This window comes from Cyanistes caeruleus, chromosome 12 (assembly GCF_971803275.1).
Source record: "Cyanistes caeruleus chromosome 12, bCyaCae1.hap1.1, whole genome shotgun sequence".
Classification (NCBI taxonomy): Eukaryota; Metazoa; Chordata; class Aves; order Passeriformes; family Paridae; genus Cyanistes; species Cyanistes caeruleus.
The window spans coordinates 4,312,429-4,336,592 of NC_141712.1; the positions used below are offsets into that span (position 1 = coordinate 4,312,429).

A 24,164-nucleotide genomic window follows, 5' to 3' on the forward strand; every position below is an offset into this window, starting at 1 on the left:
AACTCCACCAATCTATTTCCCTTTCACTTTCCCTGAGACTCCTTAGTCTTTCAACTTCCTCCCTAAACTCAACCACCAGCGAAAGGAGGTCATTCACCTGTTCACACAGCAGGCAGGCTTCTTCTGCAATGACCCCTGGAGCCACTGATAAATGCAAACACTGCAAGGGCATGGGTCTGTACAGATACATCCTTTTTGGAGGCTTCTACTTGGTTACACATGTTCGTACTAACTAGAGTTTTTGATTGTGTAAAACCATTACTAACAAAAACTCCAAACTCCACTCCTTGCTACTACATACAAAATTGGTGTACTGCTAAAGGATAAGCAAGCTAATAATCTGATAGCATTTACTAGTGTCATCTTTGGAGGGAACCTTGGAAACACAAAGTTATAGATTTCAAACTATTGTGTCTTGCTCTAAAAGACAGGTCTCTGCCAAAGAAGGCAGGAACTTTCCTGGAATGGGGAATATGACCCTCTTCTCTCCAAATCATTATAACTTGGAAAATACAGGTTTCAGGCAAAGATACGGGAAAAAGAATAACAATTCTTTATGAATACATATATACATTCATAAACGACAAGAAAAACAAACCACAAGGACAGAAGCAGAGACCGATGAATGTCCCCGCTCCCGCAGCGCTTTCCCCGGGCGCAGTTCCGGGCGCGGCCGGCAGGGGCGCCGCTGGCCCCGGTTCCTCCGAGCCGCCAGGGGGCGCTGTGGCGCAGCTCGGCCGCCTCTGCGGCGCTCATTGCTGCCCTGCCTGCGGGGACACCCCGCACCTTGCTACGGGGCTCTCCCAAGTGCTCCAGAAACAACAACAAATTAAGCAGACTTGCAGTGCAGGAAAACCTGTTCGGATTGTATTTTGGTCGTACTTTGTATTGGGATAAAGCAGTCAGTAGCCACGTTGCTTGACTTCATAATGTCTCTCTGGGTGGAGGCCTTCATGTGGTTCTGGTCCTTAGGCTTTTTTGAGGTTTTAAAATGTTTCTGGTCCCTAGGTTTATCTTCTTTTCCGGAGATAGCTCTGGTATTGTCCCTAACACGTAGCTTTTACAGTAGAGCAGCACAGATTAGAATAGCTATTGCGCTGGGCTTGGTGATAATGATTTATAGGAAGTTTACAAAGGTACTGGAGCCTGTTCAAGGATTGTGTGGTTTATGGTTTCCTCGTCCTACCCGGTGTCGCAGTTCCAGCAGCATGTTTGGGGGGGTTTATTGATGATTACACAGTTTGTTAGAGGAGGAGCAGGGGATGAGGCTTTCCAGCTTTCCTTGGGATCTGTTAAATCACCTTTTGGGGCTGCTCAGTGCCAGTGAGTGTTAAAGACATCACCTCCCGGTAGCTGCCTGCTGTTCATCGCTCGCTCTGTGTCCGGAGCCCGGGCCGTGCCGAGGGGCCGCTGAGGCCCTGCCCGGGAGCCGCCCCACCCTCACAGGGCCCCGGGAGCCACACGGGCCGGCCTGGCCTCCGAGCGCCTCCTTATCCCCCGAGCCCGCAAACACCTTCAGGGCAGCCCCTTCTCCGTCTGTCTCTCGGCATCAGCCGCAATCCGCCCCCAAGGCAGGACTGTCTCAGCTGCGAATTTTGTTTCCTAAGTGCCCCGTTTGTCTCTGAGACAACGCCCTCCTCACGTAGTGTCCTGCTTCCAGGTAAAAGATGGGAGAAAAATTCAATGGAAAAAACAAACCCAGAGTATGTGGGGAAAGTAAGGAAGAAAAAAAAATCCAACAAACTTGTAATCATTCTTCATTTTTCTGTTAACATCAAGAATGGAAATAAATTACTTTTAGTAACCTTTGAACCACGCTAAGTAATGAGATCAGGTGCGCGGAAGAAAATAACATCAAAAGCACAATCTGACCTGTACAACCGCCCTAAGAAACTCAAAATGCTGAGACTGGCAGAGGCTGCAGAGCTTCTGTCACGCACGTTCATGAAGAACTTATTACCTAAACTCCAGTGTGTTCTGTGGACATTACAAGGATATTGCAAACCTTTAGAGCTTGTACCTCCTGTAGTAATCAGCCAAACAAAGGTCTGGTGTCTTCTCTCCAGCTGGCATGATTTGCATAGAAATCACTTCACACATAGCAGAACACATACTGGAAGCCTGTTTGACTGTTCACAAGCCTGAATTCAATGCTTTCAGAATGTCTTCTATACACAATAACTGAAGAGACACAAAAGATTTTTTTGTGATTCTAACTATTGTGTCTCATGAAGGTGGCACACTTGTTCTCATTTATTTCCTGTGCTTGATGTAGTTTTCAGCACACTACAGAAAATCCAGCATGACTGAAAAATGCCTTCATAGGAGGATTTACTGGGCTACTACTGCCAGTTGATGTTTCATTAAAGGTGTGTAAATTATGAGAATTTTAAAATCATAGATTTGCCTTGTTTCATAGATACTATGCTAGATTTAGATAATACAACACCAAATAAATTATTTGACTGTTTTATTCTAGTACATTAACTCTAGCCATTCCAATTTATCCTTTTTCTGTTACCCACCTGACAACAGCAAATTGCTATTTTCCCTTGACCACAGCTGACAGAACATCCTTACTCTTCTATTGCATGTGCCTTCCTGTTACAGTATCTTCCACATCTTCCAGTCCATAAATTGAAACCATGAGGTAGTTTCAGCTTCCTTTCACAAGATAACATTAAAACATTCTTCCATTCCTACCAAGAAAGGGAGAAAACAATCCAGCATTTGTGGAACTGTGGGCACATTCAAGTTTCATTGATGAATTTACAGAGCATATTCCATTCATAATAACTGAACATAATTTTGCCATTATTTGGAATAAATAATGTGTTTATATATTCAAAAAGCAAACATTGCTGTCACCTTTTCAAAATCAAAACCACAGGAGAATTCAGAGTGAAAGGAATGAGGGACTTGTCTTTACAAACACACTGTGGATCTGCTGGTAAATAGAGCTAGATACTGAGAGATAAAAGAAACAATGGGAAGGATTCCAGTGATTGATAAATGGAATGAGAGATTTGTCTTTACAAACAAACTGTAGGTCTGCTGATAAATTGGATACTGAGAGATGAAAGAAGCAATGGGAAGAACCATAAATTCCATAAGGAATTCCACTGAGTGACACCTGGAAAAGACAAAAGGTGGGGGATATACATTAGAAGGGAGTCTCAGGTGTTTGGGAAGTCTGTACCTCCCAGGTACCTCAGGCAATGGGGAAAGGTAAATGTGGCTGGGAAACTGGGATAAAAAGGAGGCTGCTTCCTCCTAAAGTCTGAGAGACCACAGAGGAAATGCCCCGTGGCCTCTCCCTTTATTCGAATAAAGTTACAGGAGTCCTCTGTCTCCTTTTTGGACATCAGCCTCTGGTGCTTGTGGATTAATTCTCCTGAGAGGAGTAAATATCAGTAGTTCCAACGCATTTGCCAACTACAGCTAAAATAGGAGCATTGTTTCTACTCCATCGTAGAACAGAGCATTTTGTACTCTGTTTTGATTGTGTAAATAGCAAGGAGAGTCTGACCCTCAGCAGTCACATTAAGGTCAGTAGGTACCAATGCTATGTGAACTGACAGAGCATTGATGAATACTCACCTTATCTTTTTTCACAGTTTCTAGAACATTGCTCCTGACCATTAAGTCATTCAAACCCAGCTACCTCTATTTTCAAGCCAGAAAGATGCTGTTTTTCAGGCCAGGAGATTGCCTTTCACCAGCTCAGAAGACCTTAGGACCTCCCAAGACTTTTTCACCATAAAAAAATCATGCCACTATCCTGGCACATTGCATCAGGAGTTCCAAGAATTTTTTCCCTTGGGAGTACCAATCCTTCCTTGGGCAGGCATGGCTCTTCTGTTTAGGAGAGTTCTAAGCACTGATCCTTCTCTGCAAATGTAGTGTAAATAAGTATGGTAAAAACTCCATGGTGTCAATCAGCTTGAATCTAGAAAAGCAGATGCACTTTGAAGGCTTCTTTATGTTTAAAAAGGTGGTTTCTCAGGGAGTGAGCTATCCAGATTTTTTTAGTCCTGAACTATTTTCTTCTGTACTAAACTTATTTCAACATATCTATAAAAGCACATGTTCAGATATGAAATATAGAAATATATATTTTTGCTATTAGAATTTTTTTATACCTGAAATGTTTGGTTTTGGTAAATATAAAATGAAAATGAGGCTACAAAAGTAGCACAGAACATCATAACCTCAGTGGACTGGTTCAATTTTCAGTGCTTCCTCAGCTACAGGTGGGCACAAGACAGATATATCTTTCAAAAGTAATGTTAACTGGTAACCCCTCCTTGGTGGAAGGCCAGTGGAATGCAGCCTGAGTTTTGGACTCAAAAAGGAGGTCAAAGTCAGGCTTTGTTTTTAAAAGAGAAAAACACTAGGAGTTGGTTGTTTATCAGAAAAATAATTGATTCTGATCAGACTTTGCAGCACTGTTAAAAATGTTGCAATCTTTGAAATAAAAACTGGTGTGATATATTAAAGCTAATTTTCTACAGAGGCCATCAAAATTCCTTTAGAACAGCCTTAGGAAGAGACTTCTTGATTTTCTGGTGACCTTTTGGATAGAATGACATACCCAGCATTTATGAGTTGAACAAGTCTCTGAACAGCTCTGCTTAAAAAATACATGATACCAAAAGAAATCTCTTGTTGGACTAAAGACTCCACAGTATTCAGGCAGGTCTAGTACAAAACCTTTAGAAGACCTGAATAACTTTTCAAAAGCTTTATTTGTCAGAAAAAAAGCCAATTACACTGTAATCAAGAAATAAGTAGGGAAAAAATACAGGTATTTAAACCCCATGTATTCTGGGAAGAGCTATAGTCTATTAAGTAGTTCTATTACAAATTACAGTCACCTGATATTTCCTGCTGACTTCCACAAGATGCAAAGACCTTGCAAACCAGCATCACCACAGCTATTAAAACATACCATTTCTTATATTCCACTTGCAGCATACCTGCAATTACTTAGGAAAAAAAGAAATATTTAAAGGATGACAGTACTGAGATCAAATCTTAGAACACATCTATTAATGGTCAGATTCAAAGAAGATCAAATGCAAGGAAACACACTGGTCCTCAATAAAATTAAATAACCTGCAAGCAGGAAGGTTAGCATGGAAAGTATCCACTCTGAGATAATGCTAAGCTACAATTAAAAGCTGCACCGTGGGGATGATCCTTATCATTTGCTTTAGTATTGGTCAAAGCAGAACATACATTACCGAAAGCAATAAATACCAACCCTAACAAACATTAACCTTTATTATTCATAATGATAATAAAAAGTGTATTTTTATACTGTGCACTTGCTATTTCCTGAATTAAAGTTGAAAATTACTTTTTACGATTTAATTGGTAAATAGCATTTGAAAAGGTTCAAAGACAGTGTTTAAATAGGACCAGCCCTCAAAGTGTTTGTCTCTGTAGTCTTTTGGAATTTTAACTCATTCATGCCTTCATCTGTGTACCTATTCCAGAGGGAAGAATTCTTTTCCCACAGCTGTGAAATGTAATTTCTCTTGTCTATGGAGAAAATAATACTAGAATCCTTGAAATCAGTGTTTATTTTTTCCTTCAGTGGCTGAGGAAAAGAAGGATTGCTGGTAAAATTAAAAATATTTTAATAGGTTTACAGCATCCCAAGAAGAGCAACCCTTAAAACAAAACCAGACAATAAAAGAAGATACTTTTCTATTTTTATGAAGAAACAGACTAGTTAAGGTCAAATCGCTGCAGAGACTTAAGACACCTATTGACAGGTGGGAACTCTCCAGACAGACATTCCAGGTTGACTAAAGAAAAAAAGCTGCTTAGGCAAAAACTCAAACAACCTATTTTCAATGTTGCTGTTATGTGATCTGAAGAAACAAAATGGGGTACAGACCTGAAGGAGAAAGAAAAGACAACTGACACATCTAAAAAAAAAAAAAAAAAAAAAAAAAAATCAAAGATTACCTGCACTAAATCTGAGAAAAATTCCTCAGCAAAACTTTACTTAACAGATCATTAAGGATTACAGACCCCATTATCTTTTCATGAAAATTACATGTTTTTTTTTGGTCTCTAAGTTCCAGGGTAGAGATGATGTGAAAGATGTGCCTGCTTCATTTCAAGGCACAAAGTTAGCCCCATAATATGACACCCCCTCTCTTTCCCCCATTCCTTTTTTCTTTTCACAGCTTGATATAGTGTCTGTGGCATTTCAGCAACAACACAGGTATGATAAGATTATAACACTTCATTTCAAAATTATCAGAATAAGGAACACAGAAGTACATTGCATAATATCTGATCCCAAATGAGGCATGTGAAATTGAAGGATACGAAAACATAGGTTAATTTAGTCATACATCAAAATAACCATGAATAATATTTTAAAAGTCCTTGTAAAACTTGCAGAAAAAGCAATAAATTGTTCATACCTGCCTTTTCATGTGGTTGTAGCAATGCTGTAATTTTAACATGTTTTATTCTCTTGATCTGTAGGCAAAAAACACCCCAGCAACTTTTGTCTGGCCATACTTACTGTGGTAATTTTTCAATAAGACGTTGTTTAAGATGGAAGAGCTTCTCTTGTATCTTAAACCTATGTCTGTGAGAATTAAACAAGAAAAACAAAGAGAGGAAAAAAGCCAGTGACTAAAAATGTACAGTTTTGATTTTGTTTTCTGTACCGCTATTACTTTGCAGCCTCAGTCTTGGAGAAAAACATTGCTAGCACAGTCTGGCTCAAACATCAGAAAGCATGGCAAATATAAACTAAGTGTAATAAAGAATTGGATGAATAAAAATTCGAAAGAAAAGGTTTAAATAAAGTATATGTGATTGTAAATGATGAAAATATGGAATGAGAAATCCTCCTCCAAGTCGAGGCAGGATTTCTCTTCCAAAGCAACAGATTGCAGCCAAGCACCCAGATAACAATCGCAAGCAGGCACATCAGCCCCGAAAGAATGGGCAGGACACGGGCCATCAAACGAACAAAAGAACGGGCCCGGACGAGATATCGCCGAGCCCGAGCATCTCCGCCCTGCCCACCTGTGCTGGAGAAATGGAGAAACTAGACAAAGGAAGAGGAGCCAGCCGAGATAGCCATCGGCTCCAGGATGGGTGCCACCACTCCACCCTAATGGCCCGGACCAAAATGATATCAAAAAGACATCCTGGACCTCTTTACATATGAGGAGCCTCTGCCCAACGTCTATTGACTCTATTCTCCAGTGCCAGGAAATCTATTCTTCGAACAATCAAGAACCTCTTAGCAAAGGGTGCCTGCTTGGAATTTGGCCTCGGGACACAAACTTCCTATAAAAACCCAGGCCAAAGGACTCTCAGGCGTGGATTTGGGAGCATCTATACCTTGCGTATAGACCCTGTCCACCCAGCGCTGCGCTGCTTATTTTATTGTGGTTTTTTCTCTTTGTTCGAATTTATTATTGTTTGATAATAAATTTTCTCTTTTATATAACCCGAAATTGCCTTTAAATTTATAACAGATTGGTGCCGTGACTCGGATAGGAGAAATTGCAGGAGAATCTCGCTACCCAGGACGGGTACCCCCGCTGATTTTAGCGGCCTGGTGAGCCGAGAACCTCCGCAGCACATTCCTATATCCGAACCAAATTTAGGCTAAGGAAAAACCACAATAAAAAGGGAGAAAGGATCCAGAGAGCTCGGGAAGGCAAGGAGCCTTCGAGAAAGCCACGGCTTGGTAGCTCGTAAAAAGTCATCTGTGCACGAAGACACCCTCGCAGGAAAATAGCTGTAAGTATTGTGAGGTTGAGCTGGTGATTGGGCGATTGTGTGAGACGTGATCTGATCACGAAGCGAGTGCGGACTTCAAGGTCGCGGTTCCATCCTCCCGCGAGGGAATTGGCCGGCCGAGAAGGAAGCGATTCTGTGTGAGAAAGGTCTCTCTTTACACGATTGTAAAAACCTGGGACGAAGGAGGTCCTGGGGGACCGATCACAGGAGGCTGAAAGGGGAAGAGGACGTCCTGTCGAGCTCGGGAATTAGTAAACCCTTTCAGTCAATGGGCCTAGGCAAAGGTCCAAGAGAGAATCGAAGTGCTGAATACAAGAGACTCCAGTACAGCTAACTGCGAGGTGAGTATTAGCAAAGACTTTGATTCATCTGGTAAAGGCGGAACGAACACAACGCAAGAAAGGTAAGATATTTTTCAATATGAGACAAAGAAAAAGTAAGATGCAGAAAAAGGGTAATGAAAAGGGTCCCTCTGAGAGAGAGAAGGGATCACTAGACATCCCACCGGAAAGTCCCTTGGGATGGATGTTAAAATATTGGGAAAATTGCCCTGAGAGAAAAAAAAGAAATCTAAGGCAAAAATGATCTGGTATTGTGCCGAGGTCTGGGGAGGGCAAGAACTGAGAAACCACCTCACTTAGCCTGTGGTGGGCACATTTGAAAGGTGGACGTGTAACGAGTATATTTGCAAAGTATAGAGCAGAGAAAAAGTAAGCTACAAAGGAAGAGCACAGGGAAAAATCCCTCCAATCCGGAGGAGAGATCACCAGACATCCCGCTGGAAAGTCCCTTGAAGTAAATGTTAAAACACTGGGAAGATTGTCCCCTGAGGAAAGGGAAATCGAAAGAAAAATTAATACATTATTGTATAGAAGTTTGGGGAAGACAGGAGTTGAGAAGTCACCTTACTTAGCCAGTGTTAGGCACATCTGAAAAAATAGACCTGTAATAAGTTGTTCTCCTATGTGGAGAACAAGGACCCCTCGGACCCCGAGGAGAGGGAATATGCTAAGCTCTGGTTAAACGCCAGAGTAGAGCTGTTCCCAATGAAACAAAAAGAAAAACGTGAGTCAAAAACTGAATCTTGGGAACCCCTTGACCACTTACCTCCCCCGTACCATGGACTGGCTGGGCCGTCGTCCCCAGATCAAGTGGTGCCTTCAGCACCTTCGGGCCCCCGAGACCAACCCACTGAGATGCATGTGTCTCAAGCGGGAGACTCGGTGCTGGCAGCGATGCCGGCAGCCCTTCCCCTTTCCCCGCCTGCAAACACCGTAACCACAGGAGTCTCTTCAGAGGTTTCTCCGGCACAAGGCTGGGGACAGCTCTATCCGTCCTTGCCGGTCCGGCCGCCACAGCCGGGACCCTCACACTTAACTGAAGGGGTCCCTACCGGTAACCGGGTGGCAGGGGAGTTCCCACAATCAACAAAAGGGAAAACCCCCACAAACCTCAGTTCCCCTCCTGCAAGTAGAACTCGTTTGAAAGCAAAAATGATGGGCAAGGAGGGGGGAGAGAATAGTGAGAATGAGCACCGGTTGTTCCCTCTCAGGGAAGTACCGACAGCCCCGAGAGTGATTGGATTTGTGAATGTTCCCCTTAACCCCGGGGATGTGCGAGCCTTTAAAAAGGAGATGGGGCGATTGTTAAACGATCCTTTGGTGTGGCTGAAAAGCTGGATAACTTTTTAAGAAGTAGTATTTACACATACGATGATCTTATAGCCATCCTGAGATCGCCTGTTTAATCAAGAGGAAAGAGAAATGATTAAACAAGCCGGTATCAGAGACTGGGACCGACGCAGTCCACAGGGGACACCAGGACCAGAAATGGCCTAGCGTGAGCCCGAGCTGGAATGCCCAGGGAGGAGGGCAGGCAGAGCATGGTGGATTTAAGAAACATGATTGTTCAGGGAATAAGAGAGGCAGTTCCCCGAGGTCAAAACATTAGTAAAGTGTTCGGGGAATGCCAAGGGAGGGAGAAATCGCCCACGGAATGAGTAGAGAGGTTACGGCGAAGTTTTCAGATCTACTCTGGAACTGACCCGAACTCTCCCGTGGGGGAGGTCTTACTAAAAACACAATTTGTTGCCAAATCCTGAGAAGACATTAAGAGGAAATTAGAAAATATTGACAGGTAACAAGATAAAAGCCTCCAAGAGCTTCTGAGGGAAGCTCAAGAAGTATATATGAGAAGGGAGGATGAAAAACAGAGATTGTAAGCTAAGGTTTTGGTAGCTGCGGTCAAAGAAGTCCAAAAGCAAGAACAAACACAAGGTAAGTTTAAAACACTACCTAGAAAACAGAAAAGCACTCACAAGGCAGCCCCTACCCCACGGAGAGAGCTCCCCGAATGTTACTACTGTAAGAAAGTAAGACACATTCAGCAGGATTGCAGGCAAAGAAAAAAAAAAAAAAAAAAAAAAAAAAATGAAAAGATTTTTCAAGAAGATTAGGGCTGTCAGAGGCTCTTTAATTTGGGGACAAGAACATCCAAGGAGCCCTTGATAAAATTAAAAGTGAGTCCCCAATGGCAAGAAGTAAGCTTTTTAGTGGACACTGGAACAGAGAGAGGTACTCTGCAGAAATTGCCAGAGGAGTGTGTGACAAGCAAGGAAAAAGTTTTTGTAATTAGAATCAAGGGGGATCCTTTCAAAGTATCTGTAATAGAGATGTAAGAATAGAATCGGAAAATAAAATTTGTTTAAGAAATTTATTGCTTGTAGAAAAAGCAGATTATAATTTATTAAGAAGAGACATGATTGTTGCATTAAGAATTAATATCGTTGTTAAAAACTCTGAATTAGTAGTAAAAATATTCAAACTGACTCCCAAAGACGAAGAAGAAATTAACCCTAGAGTGTGGCACTCAAAAGGAGAAATAGGGAAATTAGATATCAAGCCTATTAAAATAGAAAACGAGGACCCTGAAGACCCTATAAGGATCAAACAATATCCCATCCCGATGGGAGGGAGAAGGGGATTAAAACAAGTAATTGACGACCTCCTTAAAGGGGTACCCTGAAACCCTGTATGTCTCAGCATAACACCCCCATCCTGGCTGTAAGAAAAACAGATAGCAGTTTATGATTGGTTCAGGACCTCAGAGCTGTAAATGTTAGAACCCGAACCAGATTCCTAGTGGTGGCCAGTCCTTACACTTTACTGAACAGGCTCTCACCTAAAGATATATGGTATAGTGTAATCGATTTAAAAGATGCTTTTGAACTTGCCCTGTAGATGAAAAGAGTAGAAATTTCTTCGCCTTTCAGTGGGAGGACCCGGACACAAACCGAAAGCAACAGCTGAGGTGGACGGTCCTCCCACAGGGGTTTGTAGAATCCCCAAATCTGTTCGGACAGGCTCTGGAACAACTACTCACCCAATTCATTCCAGAGGAGGGGACAAAATTGTTACAATATGTAGATGACTTGTTAATTGCCGGAACGACGGAAGAAAAGGTGAAGAAAAGCACGATTTCTTTACTGAATTTCTTGAGACAGAAGGGGTTAAAAGTATCTAAATCCAAATTGCAATTCACAGAGCCCGAAGTAAAATACCTTGGTCATTGGATATCTCAAGGGAAAAAGAAATTAGACCCTGAGAGAGTAGCAGGGATTCTTGCACTCCCTGCCCCAAAAACAAAAAAGACAGATAAGACAATTTTTGGGGCTCCTGGGATATTGCAAACAATGAATTGAAGGATTTAGTGAAAAAGTAAAATTTCTGTATGAAAGGTTAAACACTGATAAGTTGAAATAGACTGAGCAAAATGAATTTAATTTTCAGAAATTAAAAGGATGCACTCATAACTGCCCCCGTACTAACTTTACCGGATACCAATAAGAATTTCAATTATTCGTAGATGTGAATAGACAAGCAGCACAAAGAGTTCTGACCCAAGAGTGGGCAGAAAAAAGAAGCCCATAAGGTTTCTCTCAAAATTTTTAGACCCGGTTAGTTAGGGTTGGCCTACTTGTTTGCAAGCAATTGTGACAGTGGATTTATTAGTAAGAAAAAGAAAAAAAAAAAAAAAAAAAAAAAAAAAAAAAAAGGGTAACTTTCGGAGCTCCCTTGATAGTCTACATGATGTAAGAAATATCTTACAACAAAAAGCGGAAAAGTGGTTGACTGATTTGAGGCTTCTGAAATATAAAGCCATCTTAATCAGCTCGCCTGGTTTAGAATTAAGAACCACTACTGTGCAGAATCCTGCGCAGTTCCTGTTTGGAGAACCAACAGAGAAACTATTACACAATTGCATTGGAACTGTGGAATTGCAAACTAAAGTTAGACCAGATTTAGAAAATCAAGAGTTAGAAAGAAGAGAAAAGTAGTTTATAGATAGATCCTCAAAAGTTGTTGAGAGAAAAAGAAAGTCAGGATATGCTATAGTGAATGGCATATCAGGAAGCATTGTGAAATCAGGCCCCCTGAAAGCAAGCTGGTCTGCACAAGCTTGCGAGCTTTATGCTCTCCTGAGAGCCCTCCAGGGGTTGAAAAGAAAGAGGGGGATCATCTATACAAATTCGCGGTATGCTTTTAAAGTAGTACATACTTTTAAGAAAATTTGAGAAAAAGAAGTCTGATAAATACGAAAAGAAAAGAGTTAATCCATAGGGAAATCATTCGACAAATTCTACAGGCTGTCAGAGAACCAAAAGAAATATCAGTTGTCCATGTAAAAAGACACCAAACAGGATGGCAGTTCCACACCCGAGGTAACAACCTGGCAGACAAAAAGGCAAAACGAGCGGCTTTGTTAACCAATCTGCAGAAAAGAGGACTGATTCCCCAAAGCACAACACTGGGATTTGCCATACACCAAATGCAGCCTGGGGATAAAATCCTGATCAAAGCTTAGAAAGAGCTCCCCCTCAACCCTCACTGGGAAGAACCGTTTCTCGTCCTCCTGACCACAGACACAGCTGTCCGGACTGCAGAAAAGAGCTGGACACACTCACCTCGAGTGAAAAAAGTAATGGATTACAACTCCTCCGAGAGGAAAGTCACCACACCTCCGAGAGAGCTGAAAATCAAACGCCGGCGTCATCACAAATGACAAGTGACGACCAGATAAGTTGTATTAATCCTGATTGTAATTGTTTTCCATTTATCCACTTCGAGTGTGCTTATTGTAAACAGATTTGGGTAGCCCACTGTTTAAGAGGGTACAAACCTAAAGGATTGTGCACAAAGTGTCTAGAGAAAGAACAGGAGGAGACTAGCCGTTTCTTAACACTTGCCACCCGGGCGGGGTCCTTGGAACTAAACTCTCCTGAGTGGTTCCTATTGTTCCAAAAGGGGTTAAGAGGCCAGTTAGATTCCAAAGCCAAGGCTTTAGAAATCGAGGGCCGAAAAACAATTAAAGTTTAAAGTACTGTGTAGGACAGACCCAACTAAATCGTCTCGGTGAGCTACTTTCAAAAAAAAAAAAAAAAAAAAGGCACGCCTTAAGGACTACCAGGGCCCCTGAAGACAGTCCCTGCTGCCGAGAAGATGACAATCCCCGCCGTATGTTCCTATACGGGCGAAGGGCAAGGCAGAGGGATTCAATGGTGGGGAATCCTGATAGTCCTGAACCTAGCTGTGTGCTTGGCCGAGGGAATGAGTCCCGAGGTACCTCCAGGGGAGAGTCCCCTAGAGAAGTGTGAGCAGTGTCAGACTGCCACAGAAACCGGACGAAAGATTGACTGTCCTCCAGAACTGCAAAAGGGGATGTGTTTTTCCAACGGCACTCAGTATAAGATCTGTAAATTAAAGGGGGAGGTCTGATGTTACCGCTCAGAGGCAAGTTTTAAAGACGGGCAGTTTCAAACTCCTGAAAGACAAAAGATCAAAACTACCCACTTCAGGTACAAGAGAGAAGTGGGAGGGATTCCTCCGATTTCAATTTATAGTCAATGTAATAAAACCATCTAGATCAGAAGAAAAAGACAATCCACCTTTGTAGCATATTACAAAATCAATCCTATGTTACAATAAAGCGAACTTGAAAACGTGTACTATAAGTGGAAAAATGTATTAAGAAGATAGAAATTTAAAACATGAAACAAAAGCTTCCTTCAATAATGAACCAATAATTTTAGAGTTGTTAAAAAGTGAAGTTAACCGGGTATGTTTACAATTTGACCAAGTATTCTGTTTCTCCAGAGATGAAGACGAGTTAAATCCTAAAAGCAAAATATCAGACTGAGAGAAAAGTGAATGTGGTTAATCTCACACTCATCCCTCTGTAAGATTGAATAAAATAATACGAATTTTTAATGTAGTCAAATTATTAGGTGGGGGACTGTAATAAAGAATTGGATGAATAAAAATTCGAAAGAAAAGGTTTAAATAAAGTATATGTGATTGTAAATGATGAAAATATGGAATGAGAAATCCTCCTCCAAGTCGAGGCAGGATTTCTCTTCCAAAGCAACAGATTGCAGCCAAGCACCCAGATAACAATCGCAAGCAGGCACATCAGCCCCGAAAGAATGGGCAGGACACGGGCCATCAAACGAACAAAAGAACGGGCCCGGACGAGATATCGCCGAGCCCGAGCATCTCCGCCCTGCCCACCTGTGCTGGAGAAATGGAGAAACTAGACAAAGGAAGAGGAGCCAGCCGAGATAGCCATCGGCTCCAGGATGGGTGCCACCACTCCACCCTAATGGCCCGGACCAAAATGATATCAAAAAGACATCCTGGACCTCTTTACATATGAGGAGCCTCTGCCCAACGTCTATTGACTCTATTCTCCAGTGCCAGGAAATCTATTCTTCGAACAATCAAGAACCTCTTAGCAAAGGGTGCCTGCTTGGAATTTGGCCTCGGGACACAAACTTCCTATAAAAACCCAGGCCAAAGGACTCTCAGGCGTGGATTTGGGAGCATCTATACCTTGCGTATAGACCCTGTCCACCCAGCGCTGCGCTGCTTATTTTATTGTGGTTTTTTCTCTTTGTTCGAATTTATTATTGTTTGATAATAAATTTTCTCTTTTATATAACCCGAAATTGCCTTTAAATTTATAACATAAGTGTTTCACATGTTCTTAAGAGTCCATTTTTAGTCACAGATTTACATCATCATTGCAGAGGGAATTCCTGTTGATCAATCCTGCATGCTTAAAAAGTTTTTTTTTAAAAAAGTGAGGAAAACAATTGTCAGATCGTGCTTAGGACAGTTTTGTTGATACTCAGGCACAACAGTTTGGACTTATTTCCAGCCCTGCACTGCCTGCTTATGAGCCATTATCTCAACAAGGCAACAAATGTTAAAAATTAACATCAGGAATCAGTACCTGAACATCTTTTAGCTTATAACAGTAGATATTTATTGAAAAACTCAGCTGCATTTAGAGGGGTTTGGTCAGGACTTGCTGATTTGAATGTCATACAGCAAAGGAGCTGTACAACTGCATTGCTGAAAACAATTAAGTAATTAACATGATTAAGAGTCTTTTGGCAAGTGTTTTAGGGATGACTAGCTCAAAAGAAGGCAGTTACCTTATTACAGAATTCAGGATAATAATACTTTTTTTCCTGGATATGCAGCTGCACAGAAACAGAGAATAGCATTTTCCACTAAAGCAATATTTACAAAAATGGAAAATATTTGTAACTGCAAGCAAAGGGAACACAAGCTGCCCACTCAGCTGCCTCAGGTTAATGAAAAACAAAGGAAATATTTTTGCTCATGCTTCTCTACCTTCTCAAGATAAAAACATCGACTACTTTTGATAGGATTCAAATAACATCTGGACACATGGTTTTAATGTACACATAATATGACAATTTTTTCAAGGTTATCTTTCCAAAGCATTGTGAAATTAGCAACTGCTTGCTATAAAGATCATAAAAATAGGATCTCCAAATTATGGTTCACTCTCACTATGTAATGCACTACTTAGGCACTGGACAAACATTCTCACAAATGGAACAAAGATGGGTTTTCTTGTTTTTAAAGATAAACTAATTTGACTATCAGTTTACCTGTGGTTCCTAACTCAAAACTTCTTGGCAGAGAATGGGTTTAATAATTACCTTTTATAACCTCTGTACTTAAGCTGTTGCCCCTTCTGCATGTTCTGGTTTCAGACATGAACATGCCTTGCTTATAACTGGCTGGGGAATCTAAGAGGAGAAATACACTTGACAAGGATTCCTGGACCAAATTAACACCAAACAAATATAAATAAATAAGGTAAGTGAAAGCCAGAATTGCTAAAGGTAATGATTGAAGCAGTCTAAATACATGACTTTAAAAGAGAGACATTGGGCACAAAGCTATGAAGTTCAGTCACTCAAGCCCTGCATTCTACATGTGTGCAGTTTACATATGTTCATATGTTTCTATCAAATGTTTAATCTTAAAAGTTGGATTCATTATGAGTCTTTAAACCAATCTTTAATTCAAAAGATAAACTTGATGTCTTTATAGACTAAATGTTTCTAAAGACCAACAATACTGAGATAGGTGTTCTGTCAGTTTAAAAAGCTGAAATTTTTGTAGCCAGTTTTTCCCTAATTTACTAAAAACCCCCAACTTATGTTGCCTAAATATTGTGCTTTCCAGAGTTACCAGCTGTATAAAAGCATAAGGATCTTCAGCATTCAAATATAAGTAATTACAGCTGTAGAGTTTTAGGAGAGAAGAGATTTTTGACTGAATCTACTTTAGAGTCTCAGGACCTAATCCGATCAATTTCCTTCACTGTCTCAGATTGAATTTCTGAATTTCTAGACCAGTACTAGGGAAAACAAGCAAAATTCCCACAGAAAAAAACCTCATAAAATCGTAAGTCTGAATTTAAATTTGAAAACAAACTCTTTACATTCCAGTTCTAAAAAAGACTAAACACTGAGTGGAAGACATTCACCTTGAATCAACACAGAGAAGATTGGCGACTCTTTCTGAGGCAAAGAGCTGCTAAATAGATAATTATAGCAGCCCAAACTCTGTTTAGCAGATGCTTCCATCTCCGAGGAACTGAAGCAAGGTCTAATTTATTGAAGAATGGAAAGAAGGTCTCCTAGATAAGAAGAAAACAGACTAGCTTTTGGGAGGAAGATAAAATCTTCCAAGGAATTCCAAGGGAGGACTGGCTATGAAAGCTTGGTTGTTCCAGTAAGGACATCCTCGAAACTGAATGTAATCTGTGACAGGAGACACGGACATTCACCTGCAGGGTGGGTATAAGGAAAATCCACTGCAAATCAGACGGATGAGGTGAAGTAGACATAAAATCTCCTCTTCATTTTCTCTCTGAGTAGGTAGATTGATGGAAGTGTTTTGCCTCTGAGTGAGTGCGTGCATGTGTTTGTTTTCTGGTAATATTTACCTATACTACTCTGTATCCACATATATCAGCAAAAGCCAAGCGACATTAATATGCTAGAGTAAGATTTTGCTTTTATTTCCTTAGAAATTTCAACAAGGAAAAAAAATGGGCAAGGAAAGCTTGAAGAAAAGAAAAGGAGAGCACAAAGGAGGAGAGGATGGACAATCCATTCAGAGCCATGTACCCCAAACGATGAACCTACAAAAGCAGGCAAACCTTTTTCTTTTCCCCCTTTGGTCCTTGTGTGAGGGGTTGGCAGAGGGAGGCAGAAGGGGATATTTGTGCGTGTGCATCAGCATACAAAAACAACTACTGTATCCCAATTTAGCGAAAACATGCTAATAGCTCAACAATGTTGTTGATATATTAGCATATGTACAGAAATTGCTAATTACTAAAGTTAAATAGCTCTGATATAAACAGACTAAACCCCCAAGAATATGTCATTGAAGTTATCAAATATTAAAATAATTCAAAGATTTATTCTAAGTTGATCAACTGAGTCGTTTCATAAACTTTTTTTTTCCCACATGTACTTTTCAGAAGTTGTAGTGTGGCTTGTCCTGCTCATTGTTTCTGAAAGTTTGTTAGTGTTTCTAGCCAGAGAATAGGCACTGGTAATTAAAGACAAGTGAAAATCTGTCTCCTCCAAAAAATTACAAATGCTTTAGAAAACAGTTGTGTCACTGCTTCTCAGGAGGGGGTGGCATTTTTCCTAAAATTATTTTAAGTAGCCTGGAAAAAGATTATCTGGTTTTAGTTTGGTGCCAAGACTGGAAAAATACTGATGTTATTAGAGTAGCCATAGCTATCAGAAAATATTAAGTAGCCCATGCCACTTGTTTTAGTAATACATGCCTCAATTTCAGTGGTTTCATCTAATATTGTAGGTCACTACAGATTTAGGAGAACACGATCTTGTCACCACCTAGTGGTATCAACACAATTCCTAGGTGCAAATATTTAAAGCAAGGAAAGGAAAACAGCTGCTTAACAAAAAAACCACAAATAGACCCAGACTCCATCCATGAAAGACAACTTCTGAATCTTAGAAAATTCAGAATTCATCAAGTCCTTGTAAAAGGATGTCATTGCTTAATCAGAGAAGGAAGGGCAAGTTCACCCATTCAAGGTTATATTTGAGACTCACATAATCCAAAACACCGTTTAATATTTTATTATAATTTTATAATAAAATATTATATATAAATAAATATATTATAATATAAATATAAATAAAACATTATTATATTTTATTATAATTTAAAGGAAATAGGCAGGCAAAACACAAATAGATGTACTTTTGAAAACAGCAGGAGTACACCACAGGGTACATACAAATCTTAGAAGGAAGAGTGAAACTTCACAAAATTGTTTAATATATTTCTTTATAGAACTTGTATATTGAAAGCCAGTAAAAATAAGTCAGTAATGACAATTCCTGTAGTTCCATGATGTTGAGAAGTAATTGGTGAATTACTAGAAATTGCTTAAAAAAAAAATCTCATTTTATTTCAAGGTGGGCCTCATTAGTGGAATCTGTATGATTGTTGGTACAATTATTGGCTCTGGTATCTTCGTTTCTCCAAAGTCAGTGCTTGCCAATGTTGAAGCTGTGGGTCCTTGTTTAACCATCTGGGCAGCCTGTGGAGTTCTGGCAACATTAGGTAAAGGACTCAACAAAGAATCTGAATCTTTGCCTTAAATATGTCTGCTGTTTCTGCATACTACTCTCATTTCACAAATTAGCTAATAACACCTAGACCAAAATCAACTAAATCCTTCTCTATATATGCATAGCAGTACTCAACCATAATTTTAAAATAGGGTGTTTATAGAAGACAAATTAAGTTTTAAAATTGTAAATCACACTCAATTTTTCTTGAAAGTTTTAGTTTTTCCTGCTTCATCCACTGACTGTAATAAAGTGAATACTCTTCTACTTAAATATTGGCAATATATGAAATTTACTGATAGTGAGCTAGGTACTTCTGCTAGCTTTCTACTCCTGTAATTCTAATTTTATTATCTGAAAATTTAGCACTAAACACCTCAAAATATTTCACTAAGTAAAACAAAGAAATTTTTGAGCATTGTATCAAGAGGGGCAGCATACAAGAAAAACCTTAACTCAAGATGCCACATACAGCAATAAAACAGGAGGTATCACTGTACTTTTATGTGGAGCTTAGACATTTTATTTCAAAATTTTGCAGAAAGCTGTTTTTTTCAAGTTTCTAAACATGTCAGCCAGTGCAGTTCTCACTTAAAAGCTTCTTGTAGTGTTTATTTCTTAAACAGAAATTGAATGAAATCCAAATGTTTGTTTGTACTGGTTTTGGTGAAGTCTTAAACAATGATAGTAAGTTTTAGGCTGCATCTGAATAATTTCAGGATTTTTTTTAAATTTCTCACATGTAATTAAAATTTTATTTTGTGTATACAGTAAAATATACAGAAACATGAAGAGAGTAATGATGCACTGTATAGATCAATTTCATTAACTTTCCTACCTATTAAAAAGCGATCATCTGTTCAAGCAGTCCCAGTTCAAAAATGCATGAACTAAACCTGCTTTTCCTGTTATTCAGGTGCACTTTGTTTTGCTGAGCTTGGTACAATGATCACAAAGTCTGGGGGAGAATATCCTTACCTTATGGAGGCATTTGGCCCAATTCCAGCATTTTTGTTTTCTTGGACGAGTCTCCTGGTTACAAAACCCAGTTCATTTGCAATCATCAGTCTCAGCTTTGCTGAATATGCATCAGCTCCTTTTTATCCAGGTTGTGATCCGCCCCAAGTCGTCATCAAATGTCTTGCAGCAGCTGCTATTGGTAAGAGTCACACTTTTTAAGGCAGAGCAGATCCAAAGCTGCACAGTGACTTGTGTCTGGCCCCATCAATAAGAGCACTTCAGTTCCCTGAAACTTCCTTAGGTTCATCTTCACAAAGACACCAGAAATCTTTAAGACACAGTCCAGTGAGTCCTTCCCACAACAATTAATTAAACAACATAAAAAGGACAGGTTTTAAAATGTTTTTTCCCTAGTCCAAGTGTTTTTTTATCCTTCATTAAGACAGATACAGCTTATCTCTAATTAATGCTTATCTCTAGCAGAAAAGGAAGAAAAAATAAGTGTGGAAACACTATTTCTTTATTTATCAGAATGCTATGCAACTTCCAAATATTTTTATTAAAGGTACTATTAAAATCTAATTCATAAATCTGTTTTTCCTCACTGTTTTAAAAGTTATGCAAAGTAACAGTAAGCAAGTAATCCAAAGTTTACAGAAAGTAAAAACTGTATATAACATAGACAAAAAAGTGTGATGGAAAAGCAGTACAGTAAATAAGGGGAGGGGCAACTTTAAATTCTGACAAACAGTGCAAAAATTTGTAATTTGGTTTCTTTTAGTGGTAATAACAATTGTGAATTCATTGAGTGTGAAGCTGGGAAGTTACCTCCAGAATTTTCTCACAGCTGCTAAAATGATCATTGTTACAATCATTATTGTAAGTGGAATTGTTCTCCTTGCACAAGGTAATAAAATTTATGTTATTTGAAAAAATTATTTTAGCTTTTGCTATGATCATTAAAAAATTCCCCAGTGACAGAAGTGACACAGTAAAGAGACACAGTCCTGAATCTCTTCATTCAGGGTTTTAGTTCTGCATCTCTTAGAAACAAGGGTATTTTTTGGGGGAAGGGGGATGGGTGGAAAATGCAACACTACAGATCAATTAATACAGAGGGTGTTAATTAATTTTATAAACGAAATGTTTCAAAACATGAGACATATATTGGAATGTTCTTTTCATCTGGTGAGGATTGCAAGAATTAATTTCAGTACTGATCAGTAATCTTTTATTTGCAGGAAAAACTGAAAACTTCAAAGATTCTTTCAAGGACAGTAAAATTTCTGCTAGCTCTATCAGTTTGGCATTTTATAATGGACTCTGGGCATATGATGGATGGTAAGGAATCTTTATTAGTCCTAACAGTTACAGTTTAACAGCCTTTAACTGGTTTACTCTCTGCCTGTAGAACTCTCTGAAGAAGTTAACAACAGACTTGTTATTAGAATGTCTTGATGAATTCTGGAAAAAGAACCCTAATTTGGTTAAAAACCCCCCAGAACTCCACCTTCTTTTAGTTGTTTATTAGGGAAAGAAAATTATTATCTTATTAATTATTATTGTCTTATTAGCTGTTGATTAGGGAAAGAAAATATATTAGATCTCAAAAGGACTACTAATGCTGCTTTGCAGCTGAAGGTGCTTAGATATTGTAGTAATGAAGAAAATATAATACAGTTTAATTCCACTGTGTTAGACAAAATAGCTTTCCCTGCAGGTTACCCTATCAAATTCTATTTCTTGTGAAATATGTAGTGGTGTTTGATTAGTGGAGAAGAACATAAAAAGGAACATTGTGTCAGAAATTATAAGGTTCAGCTTGCAGATTTGTTCTTGGGGAATGTCAATTGGCAGAACATTCTGTTGGCACAAATCCATTGTTATTCTTAAATGTACAAACTGCAAAAGTCTGCATCCAGGTCTGTTCTTTGGAAAGAAATAAGTGTATAACCTTGATCTACCACATAACAATTCCCATTTAAAAGCTTTTGAAATGGAATTTATTTTAGATAGTTTATGTTTTTGGGTTCTGTTTCCAAGTCTGCGTCTCTCAACTCGGACATGTAAGTCTGCTAATTCAGGCATTCATAACATACGGACTTTTTAAGAGGGCAAAGAAGCTGATCCCTAAATAATTATTTGTGCATACAACCACCAGGCACTAACATTTGAAAATTTGCCTTTGAACTGTAAATAATAACTCTTCAGATTTTCAGAGTGGATGGATATAAAAACCTTGTTTCAATTGGTCTACATGCTCTAGCAAAACTGAGTATTTAGAAATGATAATTCAGAGAGGTATAATCCTTAAAAAGGTTTTCATGCCTGTTTTCTAGGCTCAGTATAACTTACAGAACCACTGTGAAACACCAGCAGACTTGCTTTACTTTTTGCCCTCAGCACACTTCTGCTTTTATTTGAAAAGACTCAGATACTGCAAAGCTTGAAGTTGAAAGTTGAAGTTGAAAGGTGATTTTGTAAATCTAAGATGCCTGCCAAATTTTTGTTTGGTTATTCTGGGATATTTTATCCAAGATTTAGAGTCTCAGAGATACTAGAGATAATGCAGAAAAAGATGGTGAATCAAGAGGCTGACTTTTGGATAAGAAGCTCACATAGGTTTTGTCCTGCAGTTTTCCCACCGTAAATTGATTTTACATTTTTTTTTTCTTTTTTTAAACTTCAAAGATTAAAAACAATAACACAAGAAATAACATCTTGCCTCATAGAATAGTTATATTTAGACACCTGACTGCTAAAATACTCTGTGAATGTTTTTCCTTCCAGGAATCAACTCAATTACATCACAGAAGAACTTAAAAATCCATACAGGTAAAACTACATATGAAAGCAATGTTTTTATTGGCAACAAATCAAACACTATATATTTTTCTATAAACAAGCATATATTTTGGTTTGTTTTTTAAAAGCACTAATATTCTATTATTCAAGCTTTGAGCAGTAAGACAAAATTAATTAGCCTGTATTACAGGCTTTATACCTTTTCCTAATTTGTATTTTTCCTTTTTTATAATCCTGATTTCCATAGCTCTACAATAATAAAAACAAAGTAAATACACCTAAAGAGCATATCAGGAAAACTGAGAATCCACAGTTTACTACAAGAACTGCACCAATGATACAGCAATGCTTATGGGGTCTTACTTTTCCATTCTTTAGAAATCTACCACTGTCTATAATTATTGGAATCCCCTTGGTTACGGTTTGTTACGTTCTGATAAACATTTCCTATTTCACCGTAATGACTTCAACAGAACTCCTGCAGTCCCAGGCAGTTGCTGTGGTAAGCTACTTAATTTTGTAATAGAACATCTGAAGAAGGCTGTGTGCATTGAAGTCATGTAAGTCCTTAAGTTCCATTAGTTTTTCATAAGATAAAATTAATTTTAGTCTAAGCTGTTACTGCCACCTTTTCCCCCATTATCTAATATCATTTCTTAATCTAAAGTTTCAGTAATGGCTGATTTAAAGAGTAGTTCTATCGTATCCAAATGGGAATAAAAGAAGGAAGCAAAAGTAATGCCGTCTTCAGCAAATGTTTTGTAAACATTGCAGGTCAGAGGGTGACTGCTTATCACAGGCATCAAAAAGATGGAAAGAGAAATAACATCTAACAGTTGCTTTGCCATTTTCAGTGTTTCCAGTATTTCTGAGAAAGAAGCATATGCCAATGACAGTAGATCAAAGTTTGTTGTTATGGAGATAACAGCAAGTAGTCCATCATTCACTTCCACCCTACTCTATTTGGGCTTTTTTCCTTAACAAATTTGAAAGATATGATTTTTACATTTTTGTAAGACATACTCTTACAGGTAAAATTAGAAATTCTGTAAGTTTCTGAAACCATAAAAAAATACATCTGCCCCTTCAGTTTCACTCAGTAAATTTTCTGTGTCTCTGAAACAACTGTTGAAGTCCTGCAGCAATTTTCCTAATGCTAGTTTTTGGGGAAAACAAACAGTATGTGACAAGCATTTAAATATATTGTCTAGCACAGTGAAGAAGTACAGTAATGTTGAAATGCTTAAATTTATTTTTTTTAAATAGAAGCTTTTCAAATTTAGATCTGTGCATTTTAGCAGCTTGGCTGCACCAGAAGGTACAGCAAAGAATTTATGAAGTTAAATCTTGTATAAGAGCTAGTCCTCTTCAACACACCCTTAAACTTACAATCTGAATAACACACATCAACTAGCACTGAATGGATCAGACTAAATTAACAAAATCTCAGAACTGGCACTAAGCAGAGGCAGCACAACAAAAGGAGTGCACTGTGCAGAGAGGTCTATGCAGCTGTAAGTGCCCTTTGAGTGTCCTACTTCTGGACAGAGAAACATCACTGATGTCAGACTTGTGTAAACCAAAGCTCTTTATGCTTCACTTACTG

At 39.0% G+C, this 24,164-nt stretch overlaps 1 protein-coding gene and 1 long non-coding RNA gene across 8 annotated transcripts in view; one reads left to right on the plus strand and one right to left on the minus strand.

Moving 5' to 3' along the window:
- Positions 1–530: 530 nt before the first annotated feature.
- The window catches only part of LOC111934692 (uncharacterized), a 33,054-nt gene continuing 9,420 nt past the window's right edge, over positions 531–24,164 (minus strand). The window contains exons 2-6 of one of the 2 annotated variants that reach the window (XR_015275458.1): positions 6,551–6,616; positions 4,878–4,988; positions 3,601–3,891; positions 2,526–3,133; positions 1,748–2,181 (exon numbers count right to left, since the gene is read on the minus strand). This is a non-coding gene — a long non-coding RNA (uncharacterized LOC111934692). Of the gene's footprint in view, positions 2,182–2,525; positions 3,134–3,600; positions 3,892–4,877; positions 4,989–6,550; positions 6,617–24,164 lie in introns of both variants that reach the window. The other variant, XR_015275459.1, reaches the window with a different exon arrangement.
- SLC7A9 (solute carrier family 7 member 9) overlaps positions 660–24,164 on the plus strand; it is a 28,392-nt gene continuing 4,887 nt past the window's right edge. The window contains exons 1-12 of one of the 6 annotated variants that reach the window (XM_086847846.1): positions 1,437–1,660; positions 3,050–3,149; positions 6,204–6,241; positions 15,875–15,980; positions 16,619–16,966; positions 17,203–17,328; positions 18,638–18,785; positions 19,710–19,952; positions 20,535–20,660; positions 20,995–21,094; positions 22,544–22,588; positions 22,937–23,060. In XM_086847846.1, coding sequence (XP_086703972.1) covers positions 17,224–17,328; positions 18,638–18,785; positions 19,710–19,952; positions 20,535–20,660; positions 20,995–21,094; positions 22,544–22,588; positions 22,937–23,060 — 891 coding nt within the window. In that variant the 5' untranslated portion in view covers positions 1,437–1,660; positions 3,050–3,149; positions 6,204–6,241; ... (1 more) ...; positions 16,619–16,966; positions 17,203–17,223. Of the gene's footprint in view, positions 3,150–6,203; positions 6,242–15,245; positions 15,442–15,874; positions 15,981–16,618; positions 16,967–17,202; positions 17,329–18,637; positions 18,786–19,709; positions 19,953–20,534; positions 20,661–20,994; positions 21,095–22,543; positions 22,589–22,936; positions 23,061–24,164 lie in introns of those variants that run through there. The other 5 variants (XM_086847845.1, XM_086847844.1, XM_086847843.1 and 2 more) reach the window with 5 other exon arrangements.